Raw genomic sequence first — 24,195 nt, 5'->3', positions numbered from 1 at the left:
TAAATTCTATTGTTCAAAATCATGCAACTAATTGTTTCGGTAAGTGTAATTAGAAGAGAGCAATGTCGAGTTCTTTCTTTTTTTACGAGATTGGCGGCTAGGGTTGTTTCCCTCATCACTCTCCTTGTGAACTTTGGGGTCAATATGTTCTTACTTTAGGGTGATTGATATTAGACCTGTCAAAATATCGCGTCGTTTTTCATATATATATCATTTAACACGATAATGTACAGTTAAATTTTGTATTAACTATTAAAACTCATTAAGACCTGTTAAGAAAGTAAGAGTTTATGACACCTAGTTGCGATTATTCAACATGTAACATATGTATGCAACAAATAAATCTAAATGAAACAATTATATTGCAAATGACAACCAAAATTGAAAATAAATTAAAGCTTAGTTTAATTGAATAGAAAAAAAAAAATTGTACGATGAATTAGAGGGATGCAGTAGGGTTTCTAAATATCTATTTGATAGAGAAACTCAAACTTACAAATATATCATTGTCTTAATGTGTCTTATCATGTTAATGGATTAACGCTAAATCGAACCGTAAAAATGCTTGTTTTTAACGTAGCAACTTAATATAGAACCAAACTAATATACCTCAAACCGAGTCCTTATAATTTTATTCATATTTGTGATATATTGTTATATCGCATACTATTTTGCCAAATTTAATTCACATGTTATTTCCTAATTCTTTCTCCCAGTTGCTTTAGGGTGGTTTTACACGTTCTATATAATTTTCCTAATAATTTTTCTCCCGAGTCAAGCAACTAATTAATAAGAATACAAATTAATTCCACGCCTTACTCATTAAATTTTCCCCAATTGGGTGATGTTGACTTCAATCCAGTTCTGTTTATAGACTATTTCTCTAGACCTAAAACGAGATTTAACAAATTAGTTGAATAATCGTCCTCATTTCCTTTTCTTCTTCATTGTTAAATGCTACGAAACAAATCGTTTGGTCTTTGATTAAGAATTCCGTGGGACCTGGCCACGATCTGATATAGTAGGGTACACTAAGTGCACGTTCTTAATCAAATGGTGTGGAGGGGCCTAATGATGTCTTCTGAAATTTGTAAGAGGAAAATCGGGGCATTTCAAATTACCTATGTCCTGTCACTATGATGATAACATTATCTTCTCTTCCATTAAAACAATATTATTGTAAGAGAAAAGATCAAAATAATGTCTAAAGACCCACAAACCAGCCGGCCACCATTAATCATTTTTTTGTTTTATTAGTTCTATATTAATTTTGTTTTACCCTCCTCCTCCTTAACTACAAAGTCAAGCCATCTATTGATTCTATTCTGAAAATCCAGCTTGAAAAGATACTATATATCAGATGTCTTCGTAGAAATATAATTTTATGGTGTTTTAAATAACCATCACAGTTATCATCACAATTTGTTGACCAGAGAAGAAGACATAGTTAATCGTAATATGAGAATTTTATCAACACCTTATTGGAAATGACTTTGAAATAGATGTAGATGTTAATTTTATAGAAAATTACATATAAGTAAAGGGCTAAAGATTGAAAAACAGAAAACCCACATGGAGCTCACGTGCAAAATAAATAAAGCAGTTAACTCCAAATACCAGAATTACCAAAATTTTGGTATGCAAAATTACCAAAATTTTTGGTTTTTTTTTTTATATAAAAATTTACATTGATGCCATTGAGGATCAGTTAATCCCAAATACATTATCATCCTCGGACACAGACAAAAAACTTTGTTTGTGAAATTTTAATTAAAACTCGCAAGCGCACGAATCGTCGTTAGTATAGTGTGCAAGTACGAGGTCATTCCAACTGAGGATTGATAATCAATTTAATCCAAACTAAGAACACATAAACACAATGAACAATCAAGAGAAAGAAGATGTTGTTTTTAGATTTTTGAATAAAGAAATAATGTGAAACAAACAAACAAACAAACAAAATAAAGTTTATAAGTTGAAAAGCAAAGATGATAAAACCTATAGTTTCGGAATCAACCACTAACAATCCTATTTATGTTTCGATGCAGTTAATAGATTCTTTTGTTTCTTTTGATGACAATTCCCGTATCTAAGTCCAGGTACAGCACTTAGACCATAGTTTTCCTTAAATGCATGACACTCTCCCTCTCGGGTAAAGATCTTATACCCCAGCTATGCAGTCTATCATTCTCAGGTATAAATTTAACATGCAATGATTCATTATGCTTTGGAAAACAAGAGAATCAAGCAAATCATTATTCTTTCTCAAGTAATAATGTAACTTACCACACTTAATCACAAGAAGCTAATCAAATTATATTGCATCTCTGCTTCAAATTTGTCTTCCAATTACTAAATGCAAAGCCCTAAGGTGATCAATCAAAGAACTTAAACAGAAAGCATAAATTCAAATAGTGACTAAGAATTCATCATAAAGAAACTATAAATCCATCAATATAACATCAAAGTACATAAACAATCATGCTAAGGCATCATCCTATCCCTAGAAAAGGTTTAGCAAAATATATTTAAATAAAAAATAGCAAAAACATAAAAAGAATGGAAAGGGAAAAGAAAGGGAAGATGGATGAGTCGTCTCTGCTCCTTAGGCGTCTACATTGTGCTTATGAGAATCCTTCTCATGTGAAATTTGTGCTCCCTTATATAGGGAAGATAATCTTTGGCTTCAAGTTTCCTTGTAAGACTTGAGATTAGATTCCTTTCTTGATTTGGTATGGGAAAAGCTTAATATAAGTAGGAATAAGTTCATCATTGAATCCTCATCTAAATTAACTTCCTTTAAACATTAGGATTGATGATCTTGTGCCACGGAACTTGAGTTCTCCATCATTGTTTGTAAAATCCTGAGCAGATTTTCTGTTCTGACCTATCTTCAATTAAATAATCATAACTTGCTCTAGAAATATCAAAATCGAGATCCGTAAAATTCTACAGAAAATAGACATCCGTAGATTTCCAATGATGTAAGGCTCATTGTCTGATTCGATCTGGTACTTTTCCTGTAATTCAGAGAAGTTGGGTGTTCTGCACAGGAAATTTCTGGTGACTCAGGATTGCACATCGCCTCTCAATCCTACTTAGCTCATTTTAGCTTCTTTTATTTTTTCTACGAAACAAACCTACAAAAACACTAAAAGATGTAAATGAATCATAATTAAGGAGAACTAAACATAACTATCAAGATAAAGAGGCATAGAAATATAGGATAATATGAGCACATCAACAGAGTTCATCGCTGCTACTATAAAGTATAACCCAAAAAATTTTCGGATCTGAGAAAGCATCGGCGATGTCATTGAGCAATGGACTACCCAGGTCGATTGCCCGGTAATTCTTCGGGCGAGTCATCTTCTTCAGCTTACTACTCTCTGAGACTTGGGTTTTGCGGTAAAGCTTTAGTACGAGTTTCATTGATTTGACTGGGTATATATATAAGTCGGGTGAAGTTAGTGGGCTTTCCTTGTTTTGCTTATTTGTTCAAATGGCTTCATCGTCCTCTTTGCTTCATCGCATTTCCACCCTTCCTTAAATACACACTCTCTTTCTCTCTCTCCTTGTTTTCATCTCCTCTCTCTCTAATTCTCTCTTGACCTTTGTCGAAGAGAAGCGTTTCTGACTATTGGATTGTTGGGGTCTGAGTCGAAGCTTATTGGGTGAGTTATCAATTTCGTTGAATTTTGATCGTTTTATAGGTCTGTTCAATTGTTGAATTGTTATAGTGATTTGCTAAAAGTTTTTTTTTTAATTTCTAATTTTTTTAGTTTGTAATCTGCAGAATTTTTGGTTTGTTTCTGTTTTTGGTGTTGGATTGTTGAAATTGAGACTGATTTATTTGTTTCTATTTTGGTATTGTTAGAGAGAATAGAGATGATATGTTTATGATGATGATATGAATGATATAGCATGATATGTGTGTGCATGGAGTAGTTGGCTTGTTCTGGAGAAAATTTGACTCATATAGCAAACAAAATTTGTTGTAGGTATGCACTATTAATTTGATTATAGAGTAAATTTCCAACGAGTGCAGTAGCAGCTAAATTTCTAGAGAGTGCAGTAGCAGAATTGAACAAGTATAAGTGTAGTAGTAGAATTGGACAAGTACAAGTGCAGTAGCAGAACTGAACGAGTATGAGTGTGCAGCGAGTGCAGTAGCAGGATTGGACGAGTGCAGTAGCAGAACTGAACAAGTATGAGTGTGCAGTATGAGTGTGCAGCGAGTGCAGTAGCAGGATTGGACGAGTGCAGTAGCAGAACACGAGTACAAGTGTAGTAGCAGAACTGAACGAGTATGAGTGTGCAGCGAGTGCAGTAGTAGGATTGGACCAGTGCAGTAGCTAAACACGAGTACAAGTGTAGTAGCAGAACTGAACGAGTATGAGTGTGCAGCGAGTGCAGTAGTAGAACACGAGTACAAGTGTAGTAGCAGAACTGGACGAGTATGAGTGCAGTGAGTGCAGTAGCAAGATTTGAACAAAAAAAAGTTTGAATTAAAGAAAATAATTAATATTTAGTTATTCATGCATGAAGGTTAGAATTGTAAATGTTTTATTGACACATGACAACAGTCCTTATAAATTCTAAATCAACTTGTAGGGATGTATTTGTGAATCATCTTTTGTCAAAGGTTTATGTGTAGTTTGCTATTAATATTACAGCTATGGCTCGACCCTTATGAAATCTTACCATCCCCCCAAGTTTATAGAATTAATGTAACTATTCCTCTATCAAGATAATGCTTGCCATGGTGAGGTGTTGAAGTTAATTCGTTCTCAAAGTAATGCTCCAACTTTATCTATGTGACCACTACACGTCCATTTATACTTTGCTATATATGCTTAATTAATTTGGGAATTTCCTTATATAGGAACATAAATGGATAGGTCTTTCTCGTTTTCATGGATCAGAATTGGATTCTCATCGTTGTCTCGTTTGTTTTTCAAGATTCTGTATATAATTGAAGATGTTGTCATTTTTTCCATCTACTTGGCTAAAGTAAGAATATATACTGTGCACTGTCACAACTCACAACAAAGACTTGTAATTAGGAGGCCAGCTTTACATCGATGAAAAACTTCAGAAAGAGAGAGAGAGAGAGAGAGACGTATTGTGCATCGATCAGTCTATTGGGAAACCAGCTTTCTGGCTTTTGCTGCTAAAGAAAGTAGTTAATATCATCATCATTATGTTTAAAGGAAGGAAAAAAAAAAACAGAGAGAAGAAAAAGAAAAAGGTCATATATAGAACCAGAGCATGAGAGCAATACCCTATTGGCCTTTTGTCAAATTTGGTGGTCCCTAAAATATTTAGATTCTTCTACTTTTCTTCTTTTCGATCAAGATATGTTTTGAGTTAATTTGAGAAGAAGAGGGTAATTGGAGCTCCGAACCTCCATCTTTTCCAATCAGGATTCTTCGATCTAAGGTTATCTATCAAATTATTGAAGATTGCTAGAAGGTAAATTAATTTAAAATTTTGAGCTTTGTGTTCACATATAAATAATTCATTTTCCATTCATTATGCATTTGTTCGGCTAATGGCTATCTTAATTGGTTTATGATTGATGTTTGATGAAGAGAGAGTAGAGATGTTAGGGCATCTTTAGCAGTACTAGCCCTTTTTTAGTTAAATTTTAACCAAAGTAGCTAAAAAGTCATTTTGACTAGCCACTTTAGAAATACGTCTGCATTCTCTTTATTTTAGCTATATTTGAATTTATTATTGAATGAAGAAAAAATAGTTTAAATTTTTTATAAATTACATATAATGACTTAACATGAATGTTTTGAGTTAACAAAAATGATAGAGCCTCCCCCCCTCAAATAATAGAGCCTCATCTAGCTCATAAATATAGAGAGCGAGATAAATAAAAGTTAAAATAGAGAGTCATTTAAAAGTCTGGTGCAACTGCTAAAATTAATCAAAAACTAAACATGTTCTCTAAAATTGTTAAACAGCGACAAGCGTGGCCCGTGGCCCACCATTGTACCGATACTGTCCCAACTTAACCACCCATTAGGTGTTGGGTTTTAATCACAAAAGGCCTCGGTACAATTGGGTAAGAGTCACCCACTTATAAGTTATATTTTATTTGTCACTTTTCCAATGTGGGATCTTTCCTCTCCAACACGCCCCCTCACGTGCAACCTAGCTCTAGGTCTGCACGTGAAATTCATTCATCCAATTCCCATATTGGAAATTGGGACACAAGTCTCATATCGGAGACTTGGTCAATACAATCCAAGGCCCACATTGGACACTTGGTAATTTCAATGGCAATACAAGGAACCCCAATTTGGGCTCATGATACGTGCCTACGTGGAGACGCAATTGGAGAAGGACCCGCTCTGATACCATGTTAGAAAAGAATACTTCAATTCAGGGTTAATTCGATAATTCTATTCATCCCACAATGAGGGTATATATATAAGTACAAAGGAGTAGTCTAACTCTAATAGGAAACAATCTTTCCATAATTACAGGATATCCTAATTAAATAAAATCCTAATTACATACAGATTTACAGCGATTCTACACTCCCCCTCAAGTTGGTGCATAGATGTCTATCATGCCCAACTTGTCAACTGAGCTGTCAAATACCTTCCTGGACACTCCTTTAGTAAGAACATCAGCTAATTGCTCCTCTGAGTTTACAAATGGAAAACGAATAACCTTTCTGTCAAGATTTTCTTTAATAAAATGACGGTCAACCTCCACATGCTTTGTTCTATCATGCTGAACTGGATTATGTGCAATCTCAATGGCAGCTGTATTATCACAATGCAAATCCATAGGCTTTTTAAGCTTGTAACCCAGGTCTTTCAAGACATTACGAATCCACAACATTTCACAGACTCCGTGTGCCATACCTCGGAACTCAGCTTCTGCACTTGATCTGGCAACAACTTTCTGCTTTTTGCTACGCCAGGTGACAAGGTTCCCTCCAACAAAAGTGAAGTACCCAGATGTAGAACGTCTGTCAGTTTTATCACCAGCCCAATCTGCATCTGTGTACCCAATAACTTCCAATTCATCTTTTTCTCCAACAAAAATAGCTAAGGAGCTAAATATAGAGTTTGTTAAAAATGCTCTTATAAGAGCATCTTTAGCAGACTTTCTATTTTGGCTCCTTAGCTATTTTGGAGAGCATGTTTAGCTTTTTATTTATTTTAAGAGCTACACCAGACTCCTAAGTGACTCTCCATTATAACTTTTAGCTATCTCGCTCCTAAATATAGAGAGCGAGATGAGGCTCTCTATAATTTATAACATTCCTTTTGAGTTATTTTATGTAAATTTTGAATACATTTAAACTATTTAACCTTCCTTTAAAAAATAATATAAATTCAAAACTAGCTATAATAGAGAGCACTGATGCAGACGTATTTCTAAAGTGGCTAGCCAAAATGACTTTTTAGCTACTTTGATTAAAATTTGACTAAAAAATAACTAGCATTGCTAAAAAGACTATAACTTCGAAGTTAGCTACTAGAATATTTCAAAAATATGTAAAAATGTGTATACCAGTGTATAAAATTAATATATTACACTAGAATCAATGAAAAATGCAAGGACGAAGGGAGAGGCCGGGTATCAGTTGGGAAGAGAGAAATAGAATGAACAGAAAAAAGGGTAAAGAGGAATTTGTAGAAAAAAAGTGCCAAAAAAAAAGTTTATGGATGTGTATTTAAGAAAATGAATGGGGTGTATATAAAATTTTTCGATATGTTTGTATGAAGAAAAAAAATATAAAATTTAATTAAACGTGAAGAATTTTTTGATTTTTATCATTCAATTAATTCTAACAATTATCTTGCAATCAAAATAAAATAAAAAAGTTCTGATCTCATGCTCTACCCCTCCCCACCAGTACATCATTCTTCCTGTCCTTTCCCTATCGGCGAAGTGGTTTCGAAATATAGGAGCATAAATATACATTATTTCTTGTGTACTAAAATTTCACCTATTAGGGCACACCATGATTCCAATCTAAATATTTGGCACGCTTGATCCAGTTTTCGGTTCTGCTGCCACCGCTTCAGACTTTCAGCTTTTGTGCACCCTCCTCAAACCTAAACACAATTGCAGTATTGGTTGTCTTTCTCATTTTTTATGGTACAAGCCTATTATGGTACCTTGGGGCAAGACCGCTATAAACCAAAAGCAACAGATTTATATATCCGTTACTTGATTTCTTGCAGAATATGTACATATGGGGAGGTATAAAATTCGGATGATTATATAGGAATTGAGAAATGCGAAAAACCATGCATGCATGGCAATCACTCATCGATCGAATCACTAGCTAGTGCCACATGCGTAGACATGAATTTTGGTAACAATAAAACCTACATGCATACATGCGGTGTTCATTTGCTGTGCATAGCTAGCCTTCAGTGCTTCACAGCCCCAAACTCACGTACCACATATGCCTATATAAATTTTGGGTAACATCTTGATTCACAATCCGACGATATATAGTGTTTAATTATAGCGTTCACCATAAACTAGAACTAAGGTAAATAATCGACTGATAGTACACATGATCCAATATATATAGTACCTGTGGTGTTCATGTGCTGTGCATAGCCTTCATGCCCCCAAATTTACGTACCACATATGCCTATATAAATTTTGGGTTGTATCATATAGAATTTATATTATTCACTATAAATTAAAACTACTATTTATAGGACATCATGTGGACATTTTTATTTTGTGTGAAACATTATGTGGGACATTTATCCAATATTAAAACTATAAGAAAACATTGGCCAGTCGGAACCTAGCTTTGACCTCGTGTCCTCCATGGAAAAGGAATCAGTTCTTCTATTCTAACAACCTCTTCTGAAATGTCGTATTCTGCATCTTGTTATTATTAATTACCAAACCATATAAGCTTTTAGTTTAATCAGTAGGTTTAATTAACTTAATTTGAGGAGTAGGTAGCTTCTGAATTCAATTCCATATATTAATTAAAATTGTGGTAATTATATGTCGGCTAATTAACAATGCAGTGATCAGATCATCATGTGAATCCATCCGTAAAAGGAGACTTTCCCTATGATTTTGTTTCCCCGATTAAAGAAAAAATATGTTCTTTATTTTTTTTTTCTCATGTTAAATATATAAGAGCTGAATATGGCTGGAATGTTGGTTATGTTACTTGTTTCATAAGAAAACACGGAAAGACCAAAATTTTCCATCTTCTAAGCAAAACTGTATCTGCACCAACATTTCTGCTAGATTCAGTTCAATTCTCATGCATGTATTTTTTGGCAATCTCCATAATGATTAATTATTGTTGTGGAATATGGCAAACCAAAAGAAAGACATGTTTTGTTGTTTCACTAATAGGGATAGGATCGTAGTTTAAGATTCGTAACAGTTTCATATTTCTGGTAGCCAGCTGGTATTGATGTGGACTTGCAGAGTGGATCTAGATTGACTATTACGAAGTTATATTCCATTTTGATGAAATATATTTTTTTTGATTTGTCAATCACACGGTGTCCTCAAAGGCTTCTTAGGCCCAGAGACTAATCCGTGCTCGGGGGATCTTGTCAGAACGCTTCCTCCCCCTGGCCACCAAGAATATAAACTCCAATAAGTGTCGGCGGGATTCGAACCCGGTGTGGGGGTTCCACACTTGGAGGCTCTTACCAACTCGACCACCTGTGGTGGTTATTTTGATGAAATATAGATCCTTCTAGTTACAGATTTGTTCCAATAATTGACAAGACACAAATCAGGGAGCAGCATAGTTTTGTTCCCGTAACTGAGAAGGCAGATATATGGGTTTGGTCGGCAAAGCTTTTCCGACGGCCGGTCGCCCGGTCCTCTATTCATGGAATCATGGGAGGAGTATAAGCTTTGATCCGATGGTTGATGGGATTGTGTGTTTTGCTCGTACCTAATCCTCTATTGTATTTCCAAAAAAAAAAAAAATCCTCTATTGCGAATCGTTAAAAATACACTTCTTGACCTTAAACTAATCAAGCTCATGTTGAGAATTCTAATACTGTTTCCTTCTTTGTTTCCATATGGGTAACTGGGTAAGATTGATCGATCATGTACCCATATATGAAGCCAAAACTACAAATTTGAAAAAACATTTTTTTGTTGGGGCAAAGTCTATAGTTCTCCCAGAGCCGGACCTGATATGAGGCTCGTGAGTAGGCCATCTCAGGCCCAGTGTCTCGTCGGGCCTAATTTTTTTTTTTTTGGGTATTTGAAAAAATTATTAAGTAAATAAAATGTATGTTATTGTTTGGTAACAATAAGATTGGTTTAGTTGGCAAGTTGCATTCCTTTCTTTTATGTTACCCTAAATCTAGGTTCGAATTCCCCTTTCAATAATGTATTTATTTTTCTTTTCAATTTTTTTTTTTTGTAAATTTTTTTTTTAATAAAAAATGTAGGCCTATTTTTATTTTTTGCCTCAAACCTCAAAATCTCAAGTCCGGGCCTGTTCTCCTAAGAGGATAGATATGAAAGAGCTGCACATTAGTTCTATTCATAAACTAAAGTTTACTTTTGAATGAATTAGATTAAAGGGAAAAGTTAACAACTATTATTCTTTTGAGGGGAAATTTTTAAATATTTACCCCCGAAAAGAAGGGGGACACTATAATTGAGTGTTCATGCAACTAATTGATCTGAGTAAACGTACTACGTACTTTCTGTCATGCATCATTTTTAATTAAGAATTTGTCCAAAATATTTCTGAACAATTTGAGTAAAAATTGTCGGCAGGCGACTATTTGTTCCAAGTGTCCAATATTCTTTCCACCGAACATGCATATATGGAGCGTCAAATTCAATTTTTGTTTTTCTTAGCTTGAATTTTGGTGATAATGCTAAAGTCAGTGGTTGAAATTAAACAAAAAACAACCAGAATTGGTGGAGTACTAATTGATAAGTAATAAAGCACGATGTGCACAGCAGTGATTCCCGGACAACACAAACAAAGAAATTCGAAACCCGGATCGAGTGGTTAAGCAACAAACTAATCCATTGATCTTTTCACCAAAACAAGAAGACTAATCTATTAATAAATAAATAGCGAGACTTATTTGAAAATAGAGCAAATGATTGTTCTCAACTTGTCGTAGATAATATCTCGAAATGATTCATTTGATGGGCGCGTTTACTAAATTTAAATGAGGTTGAGAAAGAGTTAATTGGACAAAGGAATGAAAGAAAGATGGAATGTGGGTGAAAAGTTGAAGTACCATTTAAGATGACATTCCCCTTTTTTTAACGATTAATGTGATGGCAGATACCACTGAAAGATGAAATCAAAAGTTTAGGTCTCAATTGTGATGAAAATGTAAAACTTGGCTTGGGTTTTGTTTTGGAGCAAGGTTCGGGAGGTGTATGTATTGAGAGTGATTGCGTGGAAGCGACAAAATTGTTATCTGGGGAAGAAGAGTGTTTTTCTCCTGATGGGGTGGTGGTCTAGGAGATTAAACGATTAATGGCCAGGTTTCATAGTCCAGGTATTACATATATTTCAAGAGAGGTGAACAGGGCAACCACAACATGTGGCCTAGTGGTTGAGCATTAAGGTTGGGAACGTCCAAACTCTCATTCAATCCACGACGCTATTGTTTGTGGCTACGGGGGAGGAAGTGTTCTGACAAGACCTTCTGACTACAGATTAGTGCTTGGTTAAAAGCTTCGGGATATCGCAAGACTCGGTTGAAAAAAAAAAAAAGAACAGGCGAATGGGGCAGCTCATTCAGCTGCTCATTATGTAGCCCGAAACCTAGGATGGAGTAGTTGGTTAGGAGTTGGACCTTCATAGCTCACACCAGTCATCAAGGATGATGGCCTCGTAACTAGTAGTAGGAGGAGGAATGTGTGATGTGGATGTGTCTACTATCATTCGATTATGTAACCTTAGTCAGTTATCGGTTGATTAGCTCCTTACAATTATTGATAAGATTGAAATAGTACCAATTGGATTGTTAACGAGGCAATTAACATACATATAATCACATTCAACTGAATAAGGTAGTAGGTAGCATTAATTCTTGTACGTTTCTTCGAATCAATGAATTTGAAGGAGATAATCTCGGAATCAAGATCAATCAAGAGAATGTCAATATCCTTCCTTGAAGGCTCAGGAAGATTCTTGAAGCCTAAAGATCAAGAACCGTCAGTAGAGGAGAATACTAAATTAAGCTTGGGAGGTAAATTAAGCTTCCCCATCTTCTTTAGGAGATCTGTGTGTACGGAAGTTTGAACATTGTACCTACGTGGCAGGCTGAGTTTATTCAGAATGTCATTGGTTATTAGTCTCTAAATGGAAGAGAGTTTCTCATGATGGGATCAACTACATTATCGTGTAAGACTGCAAGGAGTCATCCCAGGATCGATAAGTGATCATTAACTGTAATGTTTCTTTTGAGTGTCACCAAGGAAACTTGATAGAAGAATCGAAAAAGGAGAAGTCTAGTTGAAAAAACAAAAATGGTTATGATTTACTATTACCAAATACCAATAATCCATCTTAATGACACTCAAGAAATTAACTACGAAAAGTAACTTAATTATGTTGCCAGAAACGGAAGGCCATCTTATCTGTCAATTTGAAGAAATTTGGTTGGCTTCTTGTTTCAGGTTTCTCATAGTTTCTTGAAAATTTGTAAGATGAAAAAGAAAAAAAAAATGGTTATGATGGCAAGCTCGAGTAATTTTCAAGAATGAATTATTACTGTCATATAGGTCTCTGTGTGACTGCATCTTTGGCACCTCATATATCCAAGGCAGATGATTACAAATTTGCACTCCATACAACTGGCATATGCAGTGTGTCTCATATATAGTGCCTCATGTCGATCACCAACTAATTAACTTTTCCAAAACGGAAACCTGCAAAAACTACAAGACAATTGGCGGTCACGTCACCGCACTGGGATTTGATATATCGATGACACCATTCTGGCATTACATTGATCTCTCATATATAATGTACAAGGTAGGAACACCGCATCTGCGATGATCAGTTCAGCTGTTAATTTCTTTCCAGTTGTGAGATTCCTGGAAATGTAAAAGACAATTCTATGGATTCATCGATATTCTCGATCTGTTACTTAGTACTTGGTATTATTCATTAACAGAACAAATATATTTCATAGACGAAATTGATTAAAATGCATCGACTGATTATATATTTCAAGAAGGTAATAATAATCAGTTGCAACGCGCAACTGAGAAGAAAAAATCAATCTAGACTAGGATATATTTCCTTCAACGGCAATTCCATAGACAATAACGTTAATTAGTTTGAACTTTAGGAATTTAGTGTATTGATGCATTAACGTACAATATTTTAATGTATTGATGCATCAAAGAGATCCCTTTAATTCAATGAAGAGTAAAGTCTGATGTGTTGTGACTCGGAGTCTACTCATTTTCTTTACATCTTGACCTGTTTCCAAGAGTAATTGTAATCAGATGCGACATGTTTCAAAAGTGGAGACATAGTACTCGTTGCGGATAGGGTGCAGGTGTCATTTGGTTCATGGCCAGTGATTGCTCTTGGAGGCACTAGCTTTCTCATTAGTGATTCTGAAAGTCATTAAACTGGTGACTAGTGACTCGTGACTCGCGAGGACCTCATGCTTCCAGTCATTGAATTTTTTTTTTTTTTTTGAAAGGGGTTCCAGTCATTGAATTAAGGCTACTGAGAATCATGGAAGGTTATACTTCTTTTATGAACTCTCCCCATAAAATTAAAGTTAAGCATGAGGCATATTTTCTGAGTAAAAACAGTAATAACCATATTAAAGACCCCGAAGCAATAACGAAAAGAAGTAAGAAAACTCAAGTTCGATGGGTAACAGATACAAATGAAGCCATAACCCAAAAACATTTCTTAACATCAAAACCTAATACATAGAATAACTGCATCAACCCTTGTGCTTCCTCAGCCATCCAATAATTCAATATAATGCTCTTGCTTTCACTTCAACCACCCAAATTACTCTTAAAAAAAAAAACGCTCAAATAACCAAAAAGAAAAATATACCAAAATTACTCGGTAAATGGAAAAGACCAAAATTACTAAATAGATGAAATATACAGAGGGAAATTTACAACTATTCAACACAACTGAACCTAGTGTTGGGATTACATTAAAACCAAACGTTCCATCTAACCATAATGTCACTTTCTTATATGATATCTAGTGGAAAAGTATACATTTCCGAGTTAAAAGGACATAATATTTTACAACACGTCTCAACAAAAGTGTACGAGTTTACAACAGACCAGAACGATATTCAAACACTTTACCTTCTCTTTTCTTCACTTGTACAATACTATCCTCTATATTCATCTGAAAAACCCGCCAAAAAAACAAGTCCTAATCCAATTCCAAGATGCCTAAATTGAGCCGGTTGGAATGTCGCAAAAAGAGTTGGAAATTCAGAAAATTCCTGAGATGCACACATCTTTAAGAGTCAAGAGTCTCATGTGCCATTTGCAGCTTCTGAATTATCCTGAGACTTCATGAAACAAATCAGCTTTTAAGTTCAGGAAGCTTGTAGAAAAATGATACCTGAAGAGTAGATGAAGAGTCCTACCTGGACTTCTTGGGCAAGGGACTCAAGTTCTACTGCTATGTCAGAGAAGGCTGGCCGGTTGGAAGGAACCGCATCCCAACATCTCTGCATTAATTCTAACAGTTTGGGGTGTGCGTTAGTAGGAAGTTCTGGTCTCAGTCCCTGAGAAACAAAATGGAAAACATAGTATTAGGCAGAAAAACATATAATATAGTTTACAGAGTCCACAGCTCATCTCTACACCTTTGACAAGACTTTCAAAGCCATTGATGTATGCCCAATGCACATAAGCAACAAATAAACAGATATCAACAGAAACCTGATATTCTGCAAAGCCCTTTCCTATATCGTTATCACAGTATCTGTTTCAGTTTTGAATAAGAGGAACACCAACACACGAGACATGGGACATGGAACATGGTTCAAAAGAGAAGATCAGGCACTCCTAATCTCCCAATTGATGCATATGTGTAGAATAAAAGGGAGGACTAACATAACACATCTTACTACATTCCCGAATGGTACAAGTCTGGAGTTGAAGTTAAATAGGGAGGGGATTCTCAGTTGGTTCCTGTCCATGATTGCTCTTTTTTCTGGACAGAAGAGTGCATGATGTGTTCGGGAGGTAGAACGCCAAGGTCTTGTGAAGGTGTATGGTGGGTCACCCTATTTGTATTTATTGGTTGGAGGAAATGAAGACGATGAAAATTTAAAAGCACTTGGCAAACAATCTTGATGTGCATCAAGTATATCATTTCAAAAAATTAGAAAGAGAGGGAAAAGAGGTAAATAGAGGAAAGGATACCCATGTAAATGTTTCTGTGACATCTATCCATCTTAAAGTTCTCAAGTTCAACTAGTTGTCACCGAGAAAATGCTAAAGTTCAACCATGTCAAAACATGTGTATGTGCCCTCGCATACATAAAAAATATATATTCAGATTAAACCATAAACCTGTCTAACTCCCAAGGCAGCTTGTAATGGAGTCATTGTATCATATGGAACCTGCAACACCAAAATCATTTACTGGTAAATGTACTCTATATCCTCACACAAACATGTGGGTGCCCATGCACACACATAGAAAGAGAGGAGAGTGCTTTGCAACGCATACTTTGGCTGTCACCAGCTCCCAAAGAACAATGGCGAAACTGAACACATCTGCTTTCTGATCATATGGTTGATGATTGATAACCTTGCAAAATGTATGAAAACAATAAGTTGTTTTTAGTGTATGAAAACAATAAGTTGCTGAAATTTAGGAAAACAATAAGACAAAAAAGTGTAGGCTTTCGCTTCCTATTGAAGCACTAACAGTACAATGTATAAATGCAAAACCAGAAAGTCAAGAGATTGAAAATTGGAACTTCCATAACAACAATATAATACAGAAAATCTTACATCTAATAGATTTGAAAACTGAAAAAATAGAATTTAAATTCAGCAGAATCAGACCTCAGGTGCCATCCATCTATAGGTTCCCGTCTCTGCAGTCATTACTCCCCCTTGTGTTTGGAACCGAGCAACACCAAAATCCGCCACCTTTACAACCTAAAGGAAATTCAAGAAAGTTTTGAACTATTATTGACAATATGGAGAACATTTTCTCATCTCGGGCTGAATAGTTGTTTTGGTAACAGATGCATTGTTAACAGATCATTATCCTTAAAGAAAACCTAACAGACAAATCAGATTATATGGGAAACATATTATGAAGTTTAAGATCAATGGATTACCAAATTTTTAAATATACTGCTAATAGAATAAATTTGCAATGGTAGTCTGAATGACATCATTCAGAATGCTAATTATCCAAGACTCCAATATGGTAAGCTATGCTGGGATAGTTCCTATTAGACATGCAATAAATATCCAATTGGATACCTTATTTCTTTGGTTAAGGGTAACAAAGGGGGAAATTAAACGGACAGCTAGAATGATTCAAGCAAAGTGGATGTCAATATCAGTGGGAAATAATTGACCGGGATAATCTCTCCCAAAATTCAAGAAAAACCAATATCTATAACATAGACAGATGATAATATGAATTTATTTCTACTTCCAGGATCATTGTCACAGTGCGAAGCACGCTACAAGGTTCCAATTCTTCAAGCACTGGTCTGGTTAGAAGTTAAACTGCTTTATTTTTTCTTTTGGTTGAAAATGTTAAACTGCTTTCATTCACCTAAAATCTAGAAAATCATTCTAGCTGTAAATCAGCAAAACTCTACCATTATGAATGTGAAGCTGCAGAAGAAGCAAAACAATAAGCTTTAATTCTTACATTGTTAGTGTCCATTAGCAGATTTGCTGTCTTCAAATCCCTATGGATTATATCATTATGATGCAAATACTCCATTCCTTTGCAGACATGAATTGCAAACTTTAGCAGTTCAGAAAGCTTCAAGACATTACGACTCTTGTGCAAATAATCATAGAGACTTCCACCAGGCATGTACTCTGCCAGCAACAATATATAAGGTCTCATGTTTATTACCATAATTAAACTAAACGAATGGATACTCAAACAAAAAATAATATTTTCAAAGTCAACCAAATTACAATAGTTTGAAGCAAAGAGTCAGTCAACATACTTAGAACAGGTAGGCTGGGAACACCATACAATTCCACAAACAAATGTACACTATTTACATTTCATTTTCAGTGTGCTTAAGCAGCAGAATCTAAAGAGGACTTTTTGGAGGTAATTCCCTTGGGCCCAGTTTGGTATAGCTGTACTTAAACAATTGTAGCTTTAAGCTATGGAAGTAGGCTCTGACCAGCTTTTATAAGCTGCTGTCACATAGTTAAACTTTTGGAACATTATTGGACTTTACCAAACACCTTTTGCTGATGAACTTATTTGTTAAGAAGCTTTTTAAATAATTTACTCACCCAAACTAGGCCTATTTAAACACAAAATTTCCCGGACCAGATAACCTATGGCCCACTTGGGAGAAGTTATTTCCAATACAAGGATTCATTTAATTATAATTGCTTCAGACTATTAAAATCCATCAAACCTGGATCTGAATTTAAGGAGAAAGAAGAAATACATGAGTTAAAAATGATGTGGTACATAGTTATTTCAAACCTATCCCAATTAATCTAGGATCTACTTGTTTAAAGCACATACCATCTGGTATTTTATATTTCCTTTTTAACTAGTTAGCCTTGCTGTCAAATAGGAAGCCTTCTAAATTCATACATTGAATCTGTAATGGAATCTGTTCTATGCCTCGGTACCATTCTAACTTAACGGGTGATGAATGACTTATTGCGACATGATAACTAAAAAGGGAATAGCTATAAACGACCAAACATAATAAAGATAAACATGTTTACAATCAAATAACCGAATACAATCTAAAATCACACGACCAACACGACCTTTTGAATTGATAACTAAAACGCCAAACCTAAAATCACACTGAACCTGTTTACATTCTTACTGAAGTATGTAGACTATTGACTGAATCAAGATAATCTCAACATTTATAGGCAGACAAAGACAAGTGAATTATAAGGTTTTGTTACCTGAATCATTGACTGAATAAAATAACTGTTAAGAGGAGAAGACTGAAGGAAATAACTAGATGAGTTCAGGAACTACTTATCTAGGAGCTCAATCACCATGAAGTTTTATACCGTGTAACATGAGGCCATAAGCTATATGAGTGACAAATTAATCGACTCATTGGGGAGAGCTAATAGGCATGACATCCAAACAGCTCACTAGCTCAAAGAAGATCGAATATAGATCACAAAAGAAATCTCCTTGAATGCAACATACTTGGAGAATAACTTTACTCGACTATTGCCGATACCCTATCTATAGTGGTTGCTTTTTGGAGACTTAGAAATTTGTTGTTGGCTTGATTTGTGTTGGTGAAAGTTGTCGTGAAATTTGATGTCTCCTCCTCACTTAATCTTTTCTTTTTTTGGTTGGTCCTTTTCTCATGAAAATTACAATTCTAAGCCTAATAAAAAGAAAATATGTTTCACACTTCATGTTTATCTTTTTTCTAAAATCTCAAGTGCACTGCTTTCGAAGACATCCCCAAGTGACAGCATGAAATAAACCGTGAAAAGCGCAACATTTAAAAACTGGAGGCAACAATTAGAAGAATTCTGTACCTGTCACTATGCATAAATGTGGGGACTTTGTGCATGCCCCAATAAAACGCACAACATTTCTGTGATGGACCTCTCTGCAATCCGCAATTGACTTGTTATTAATATTATATGTATATATAACTCTCTGTGTGAGAGATTTACCGATGAAAAATATGTCAATGTGACATTTAATTTCAGCCGACTTTACAGCCATAAGTATAACAACTTGACCAAAAATAGAATGAGACTGAAAAACAACATACAGCCACACAAGAAACATAGGCATGAGTTTAAATATTAAAAGGCATTCAGAATTGTATCCAGTTCTCAGAGAGATATGCATTAGATTACTTATGAATTCCAATTACTTGGCAACCTTTATGCGTTAAATGCAGTTATGGAAGAATTAATTCTTTGACAATAGTAATAGCTCTGGTATTAATGAAGAAAAGTGATTTGCCAAATGACTAGCTTCTTTGTTCAATTCTGTTGATACACTTGCATATTCTTCCAAAGCATCATGTACCCTATCACCTGTTAACGGATTGGATCAGCCTAATCCGATCAAATCTGATAATCTGATGGATTATTGATAACTAAATCCATTGATATCCAACGGTTTCACTCATATTAAGTAACGTTCTATGATAATTTATTGCATTTAATTTTTCCCGTATATTTTCACAACCAATTTAGAATAAATAATATAATTTAGAAAATAGGACCTGATCAGCTCAAATGCATATCTTGTCCTAATTTACTTTGTTAGCATGGTCAGATAATAACGATTGTGCAAAGAGACAAATCCATCTATTCACATCAACATCCAATCCATTCACACACCCATCCACTAGGCTATTCGACCATCTGTTTTGCTGTCCTTAAAAATGTAGAAAACATGAAGCATTTTCTCGGATCCTCAACCTCTTACAAAGGCTTCCCTTCAAACAAAGTACCTATATAGTTATACTCTACGTTCGCCTATTCAATTGATTCTGTACTCAGCGCCTTGGATCTAAATCCAATGGTGAAGAATGATGAGGCAAATAAATTCATTCCACCTACCTCATTATTCTCCACCCTTGAATTTAAATCCAAGGAAGCTAAGCAACAATGGTTAGGGTATGAATTGAGTACGTGGACGGGACCCTATAATTATATCTTTATTCATTGGGTGGAGATCAAATTGTTATCCGAAGAAACAGCATAGATAGGTCATATGTGTCTCAAACATTTTACAATGCACTGGTCATACTAATAGATCTGATACCTGAATTCAAAATGAAATTATTTTCTTCTCTAATAGGAAAGTAATTCTAAGAAGTCGATATACTTATGTGGCAACATCTTGGAGATGTAAGAAAGCGGTGTAATGCAGATACACAGCTTTGACTCTAGTCTTAACACAAAAAAAAACCAAAGAAAGAAAAAAGAAAAAAAAAACAAACAAACACAGGTGTTTCTTTTACTTGAAAATACAGCCCAAGAAAGGACCTCAGTTTTCAATGTTTGGGAGAAACTAAATATGACTATATTCCTCTAACCACCAAAACTTGATGAGATTTAGGACTCCCGTGGTTAGCGAGAAGAAAAAAGGATTCAATGAAATTTTAGAACTGTTATCTTCTTTCCAGTAGGAAAACATGTTTACTAGTGAGGAAGAACAAATTAATACACCAAAACTGGAAAGTGCTATATCCCTGTGAATTGCATGTCAGGGTAGAACGGCGTAACCATAGAACTTACCTTAAAATGGCCACTTCTTGAGCAAACTCATCCTCTAGAGCAGCATTCAAATGCTCAGATCGTAGAATCTTAACAGCAACATCTTGACCAAGATAAATTCCACGGTGCCTGTGAATGAACAGGAGTGATAGTTGATCAACAGAGAACATAAAAGAATAAAGCTGGCCAGCAACAAAACCTATCTTACAAATCTCCACAGGATCCAGATGCAATTCTCTCTCCTATCTTCAATAGTCTCCTGTCTATTTCCCAGCTTCCAGGTTTTTCTTGTGCCACTATTGCTTTCACTCCAGATGAATGAGAATGTGAAGATCTTGACCATGATCCCTACGTTATTAAATAACATCTCTAAATTACAGTTTACAGCTTTTCTATAATCAATTTAATCAAGCAGAAGATTACACAGGACTCCTATTTAAAGTGCTCTACAGAGATCAGAATATGACAGCAAACAATTTCTAAAAAGTAGGGGAAACAGCTGCTTCTAACACTACTAGACAGATAGATGCAATTATCCTTGACAGAACCCAGAGAGAGGGAGAGAGAGAGAGAACTCTAGGATAACATCCCATATCATACACCAAGTGACTTGAGAAGAATAATAAAATGTCCTATCAAGAACAGACATCTGACAATTACCCTATATACTCTCATTCCTCTCCATATACTCCAAAAGTTACAAGGGTAAAGTACAAATAAGAGGACTGGTTATCAGAAGGTATGGAGGAAACAGTAACGGAAGGATATAAGCTCTTTATTAACCTCTATTCAGGTTAGTATAAACAAATGTATGCTATTTCATATTTTAGAACAATTATAATAAAAAACAGTTGTCCCACTCATCCAAGATGAACCACTTTTTTTTTTTTTTGCAAAAAGAGAAATTCATATAGCACTACCTGAAACAATCAAAGAATGAAATGGAACAGCATCCAGAAGTTTTACAATTTGACATAGTTTACCTCACTTCTAGCAATTGCTTTTTCAATAGCTTCATTTAAACCATCTGTATCCTGACCACAAGATTGCAAAGTCAGCAACATTTGGACTCAGCACAGATCCCTGTCATAAAAGAAATATAATTGCACTGCCCCTTAATATATTAGAAAGACATTTCCCTTGGATAATCTTCAGCTTGATTAAACCAACAGATTTCATAGAACTTAATTTTCATAACACAAAGATTATGGATAAGTCTATCTTATGGAACAACCATTACAACTACTTCATGCTGGTGAAGCTTCAAAGATGGATTAAAAAAACTGACTCAAAAAGGTCGCAATGCATACAAAATCATAACAAACAATCTGTTACAGTACATATAACACCAACAGCAGTACAACAAAAACCATAACCAACAAAACAGAACTCTTCCTTCACGGGGAAAGACCTTTATTACCAATTTGGCAATGATTATAACATAGCAAAGTAAGATGAAACAATTTCAAGATACAGAGCTTGACAGTGTACAATGAAAAACACATCAAACAGTGAGAGAGTACCTCAACAGGCCATCCATCCACCACAAATACATCTAAGGAGTAGCCATCAGTGGTCGAGAAGACATGTGCTTCGCGGATGTTAAGTCCTATATCCGAAAGCAATGCAGAAAGCTAGAGGAAAATGACATCTGTTAGAAAGGTGTTTGCTCTTGAAATGAAAGTTTGCAATTCACTAAGGGTTCTCAACATAAGCAATATATAACATGACTGAAAGGTGGTGAGTTAGTTTCATTAAAAGAATACTACTATCAAAACGGAACAAAAAAAGGAAAAAGAAAATGAGTGTTGCAATCCTAAAAATCAGTTGCCAGTTTTGCAGAATGTGGAGGTTACATATTGACAAATCCAAGATTTACTAAAGATAGAGAACTTCTTGATGCAAAAGTCTTCAAAGTATCTATAATATTCAAGGGTTTTGTATTGAAAGAGAACAGATAACTATCAAGAGGAAACAAGACATGAATGCCACTACATAAAAGACCTTTACATGAACAACGTTTTATCTCCCAACAAGAAACAAACTCATTGATAAGTTGTCAAAACACAACCCCATTATAGAAACTGTACAGATCACAAGAATAAATTAATACAAAAAACGTGAAAAACAGCATACCCTCATACATACTCTTATAGAATTGTTTCACATAGAAATGACTGACATATTTGCCAAGCTGTCTGCATCTATCAAGGCTCAGATGCTTTCCACTATCACCAAATTATCACAGCTGGATTGTTCCTATTCTTGGATCTATAGGTCCCATCCTATGTCTAGCCAAGCCAAGTCCTCCTACCTCTTAGCCAAGAGGACGCTCTTTAGTAGAGCAAGCTACTGCAGACCAATAACCTATTGATCCCATGGTTGCAAAGATTCCTCCTACAGTGCAATTTGAAGTTATGGACGTCATAAGTCAACACCTGTTGCTGCAAGTCGTTTACCCACCTTCTTTTGTACACTTTCCAAACTTCTTTACTTTTATACTTGGTTAAGAAATGCTTTAATGACTTCACCAGGAGGATGTGATGGATTACCAAAACAGTCCACAATATTGAAACTCGGGCACCCCTGTGATATTAGCTAGACGACAATTTTACAGCCTCACTTCACTTGACAGGAGTTGAGTTCTTATCACCAATAGAGGATAATGCAGGACAGCATATATTGATGTATTTTATGTTGTAATTATAATCTAGGGTACATCTATTTTAGTACTTTAATTACGTAGAAATCTACAGAGTCGAACATTGTAATTGTTAACCGTACACTTGGAATGAATAAATGACTAAAAGTCAACGTTGCTTCAACCGTTGTTGTCCCTCTCTCTCTGATCTTCATGCTGCCTCCCTACAGATATCCCTTTCTCATGCTTATTCCTTCTCATTATTTCCCCTCCTCTGATGAAATAGGTCTTACTTTGACATATAGACCAGTTTCAGAAGTCCCAATTGTGACTTCTGACCATTGTCCAATTTGTTGCAACTGAACTGGTTCCTATTGTTGGACCTATGTCCAATCCTACCCTAAAGCTGTCTCGCTTTAATAGAGCAAGCTACTCTGACCAAGAATCTGTATATCCCATTCAAGGATTTACTGGTCACAGGTCTCTCCTATGGCGTAACGAACATTAGAGCTTACGGACTTCATAAGTCAACAGTGCAACACAATCCACCTTCTTTTGGGCGTACTCTCCAAATTGATCTTGACAATGTGATTGAACACAATTTACAGCTGGTACCCCTTTAATGTTGGCTAGACGACAATATCGCCTCACTTCACTTGACAGTCGAGTTTTTGCCACCAACGGAGAATGATGCCAAAACAGATATATTTGACGTATCCTCTTTACAATTGTTATTTAGGGTGCGGATATCTTAGTCCTCTATGTAGGGTTTCTCTTCTTTCTTCTTTTTTTTTTTTGTTCCTTTGAATCTTAGGTGGAGCTCTCTAAATTTGAGCACTGTAATCATCACTGACAGACTTGAATGGATTGACAAAATTATTGTTGCTTGAATCTTGGTTATCCCTCATCCTCTGATATTCTTCCTGAATCCCTATCTCTTTCTTATCCCATTTCTTTCATTTCCTCCCCTCTAAATTCTATTTTCTATCCCAATTGGGGCTACATTAGAACTACTTAGTCGAGACAATGTAATGGATGTGTAAAGAAGCAACAAAATGATGGGAAATGGATAAAAAAAGCCTATAACATTATTAGTTTTCCCCTTTTTCGAGACATTGAAG

At 35.3% G+C, this 24,195-nt stretch overlaps 2 protein-coding genes across 4 annotated transcripts in view; both read right to left on the bottom strand.

Annotated features, from left to right (window-relative positions):
- Nucleotides 1-14,069: 14,069 nt before the first annotated feature.
- LOC133736895 (serine/threonine-protein kinase STY46-like) lies at nt 14,070-22,104 on the bottom strand. Of its 3 annotated transcripts, none has more exons than XM_062164496.1 (11): nt 21,957-22,104; nt 21,417-21,516; nt 20,642-20,781; nt 20,455-20,562; nt 18,730-18,803; nt 16,877-17,052; nt 16,048-16,143; nt 15,707-15,787; nt 15,547-15,597; nt 14,613-14,753; nt 14,070-14,534 (listed from the first exon to the last, which is right to left on the bottom strand). In XM_062164496.1, the coding sequence occupies exons 2-11, from the start codon at nt 21,495-21,497 to the stop codon at nt 14,499-14,501; spliced, it is 984 nt and encodes a 327-aa protein (XP_062020480.1). In that variant the 5' UTR covers nt 21,498-21,516; nt 21,957-22,104; the 3' UTR covers nt 14,070-14,498. The 3 variants fall into 3 exon arrangements, with proteins under 3 accessions (XP_062020480.1, XP_062020482.1, XP_062020481.1); XM_062164498.1 differs by having other exon boundaries at nt 14,070-14,528; XM_062164497.1 differs by having other exon boundaries at nt 21,417-21,541; nt 21,957-22,100.
- The window catches only part of LOC133737554 (serine/threonine-protein kinase STY8-like), a 4,191-nt gene continuing 1,703 nt past the window's right edge, over nt 21,708-24,195 (bottom strand). Inside the window, exons 4-6 of the mRNA XM_062165082.1 lie at nt 22,479-22,517; nt 21,957-22,042; nt 21,708-21,761 (exon numbers count right to left, since the gene is read on the bottom strand). Of these exons, the coding sequence (XP_062021066.1) occupies nt 21,708-21,761; nt 21,957-22,042; nt 22,479-22,517 (179 nt within the window). The remainder of the gene's footprint in view (nt 21,762-21,956; nt 22,043-22,478; nt 22,518-24,195) is intronic.

This window comes from Rosa rugosa, chromosome 3 (genome assembly GCF_958449725.1).
Source record: "Rosa rugosa chromosome 3, drRosRugo1.1, whole genome shotgun sequence".
Classification (NCBI taxonomy): Eukaryota; Viridiplantae; Streptophyta; class Magnoliopsida; order Rosales; family Rosaceae; genus Rosa; species Rosa rugosa.
Note: the sequence above shows the minus strand (reverse complement) of the source record. Positions and strands in the feature narration are given on the sequence as shown.

Excerpts from the sequence above, each read along its gene's own strand:
- LOC133736895 (XM_062164496.1), bottom strand. The coding sequence starts at position 21,497 with ATGTTGCTGACTTTGCAATCTTGTGGTCAGGATACAGATGGTTTAAAT. Across the intron at positions 20,782-21,416 it reads AAGCAATTGCTAGAAGTGAG|GGATCATGGTCAAGATCTTC; the intron begins GTAAACTATGTC and ends TTAATAACGTAG. Across the intron at positions 14,535-14,612 it reads CCCTTGCCCAAGAAGTCCAG|TCTCAGGATAATTCAGAAGC; the intron begins GTAGGACTCTTC and ends TGTTTCATGAAG.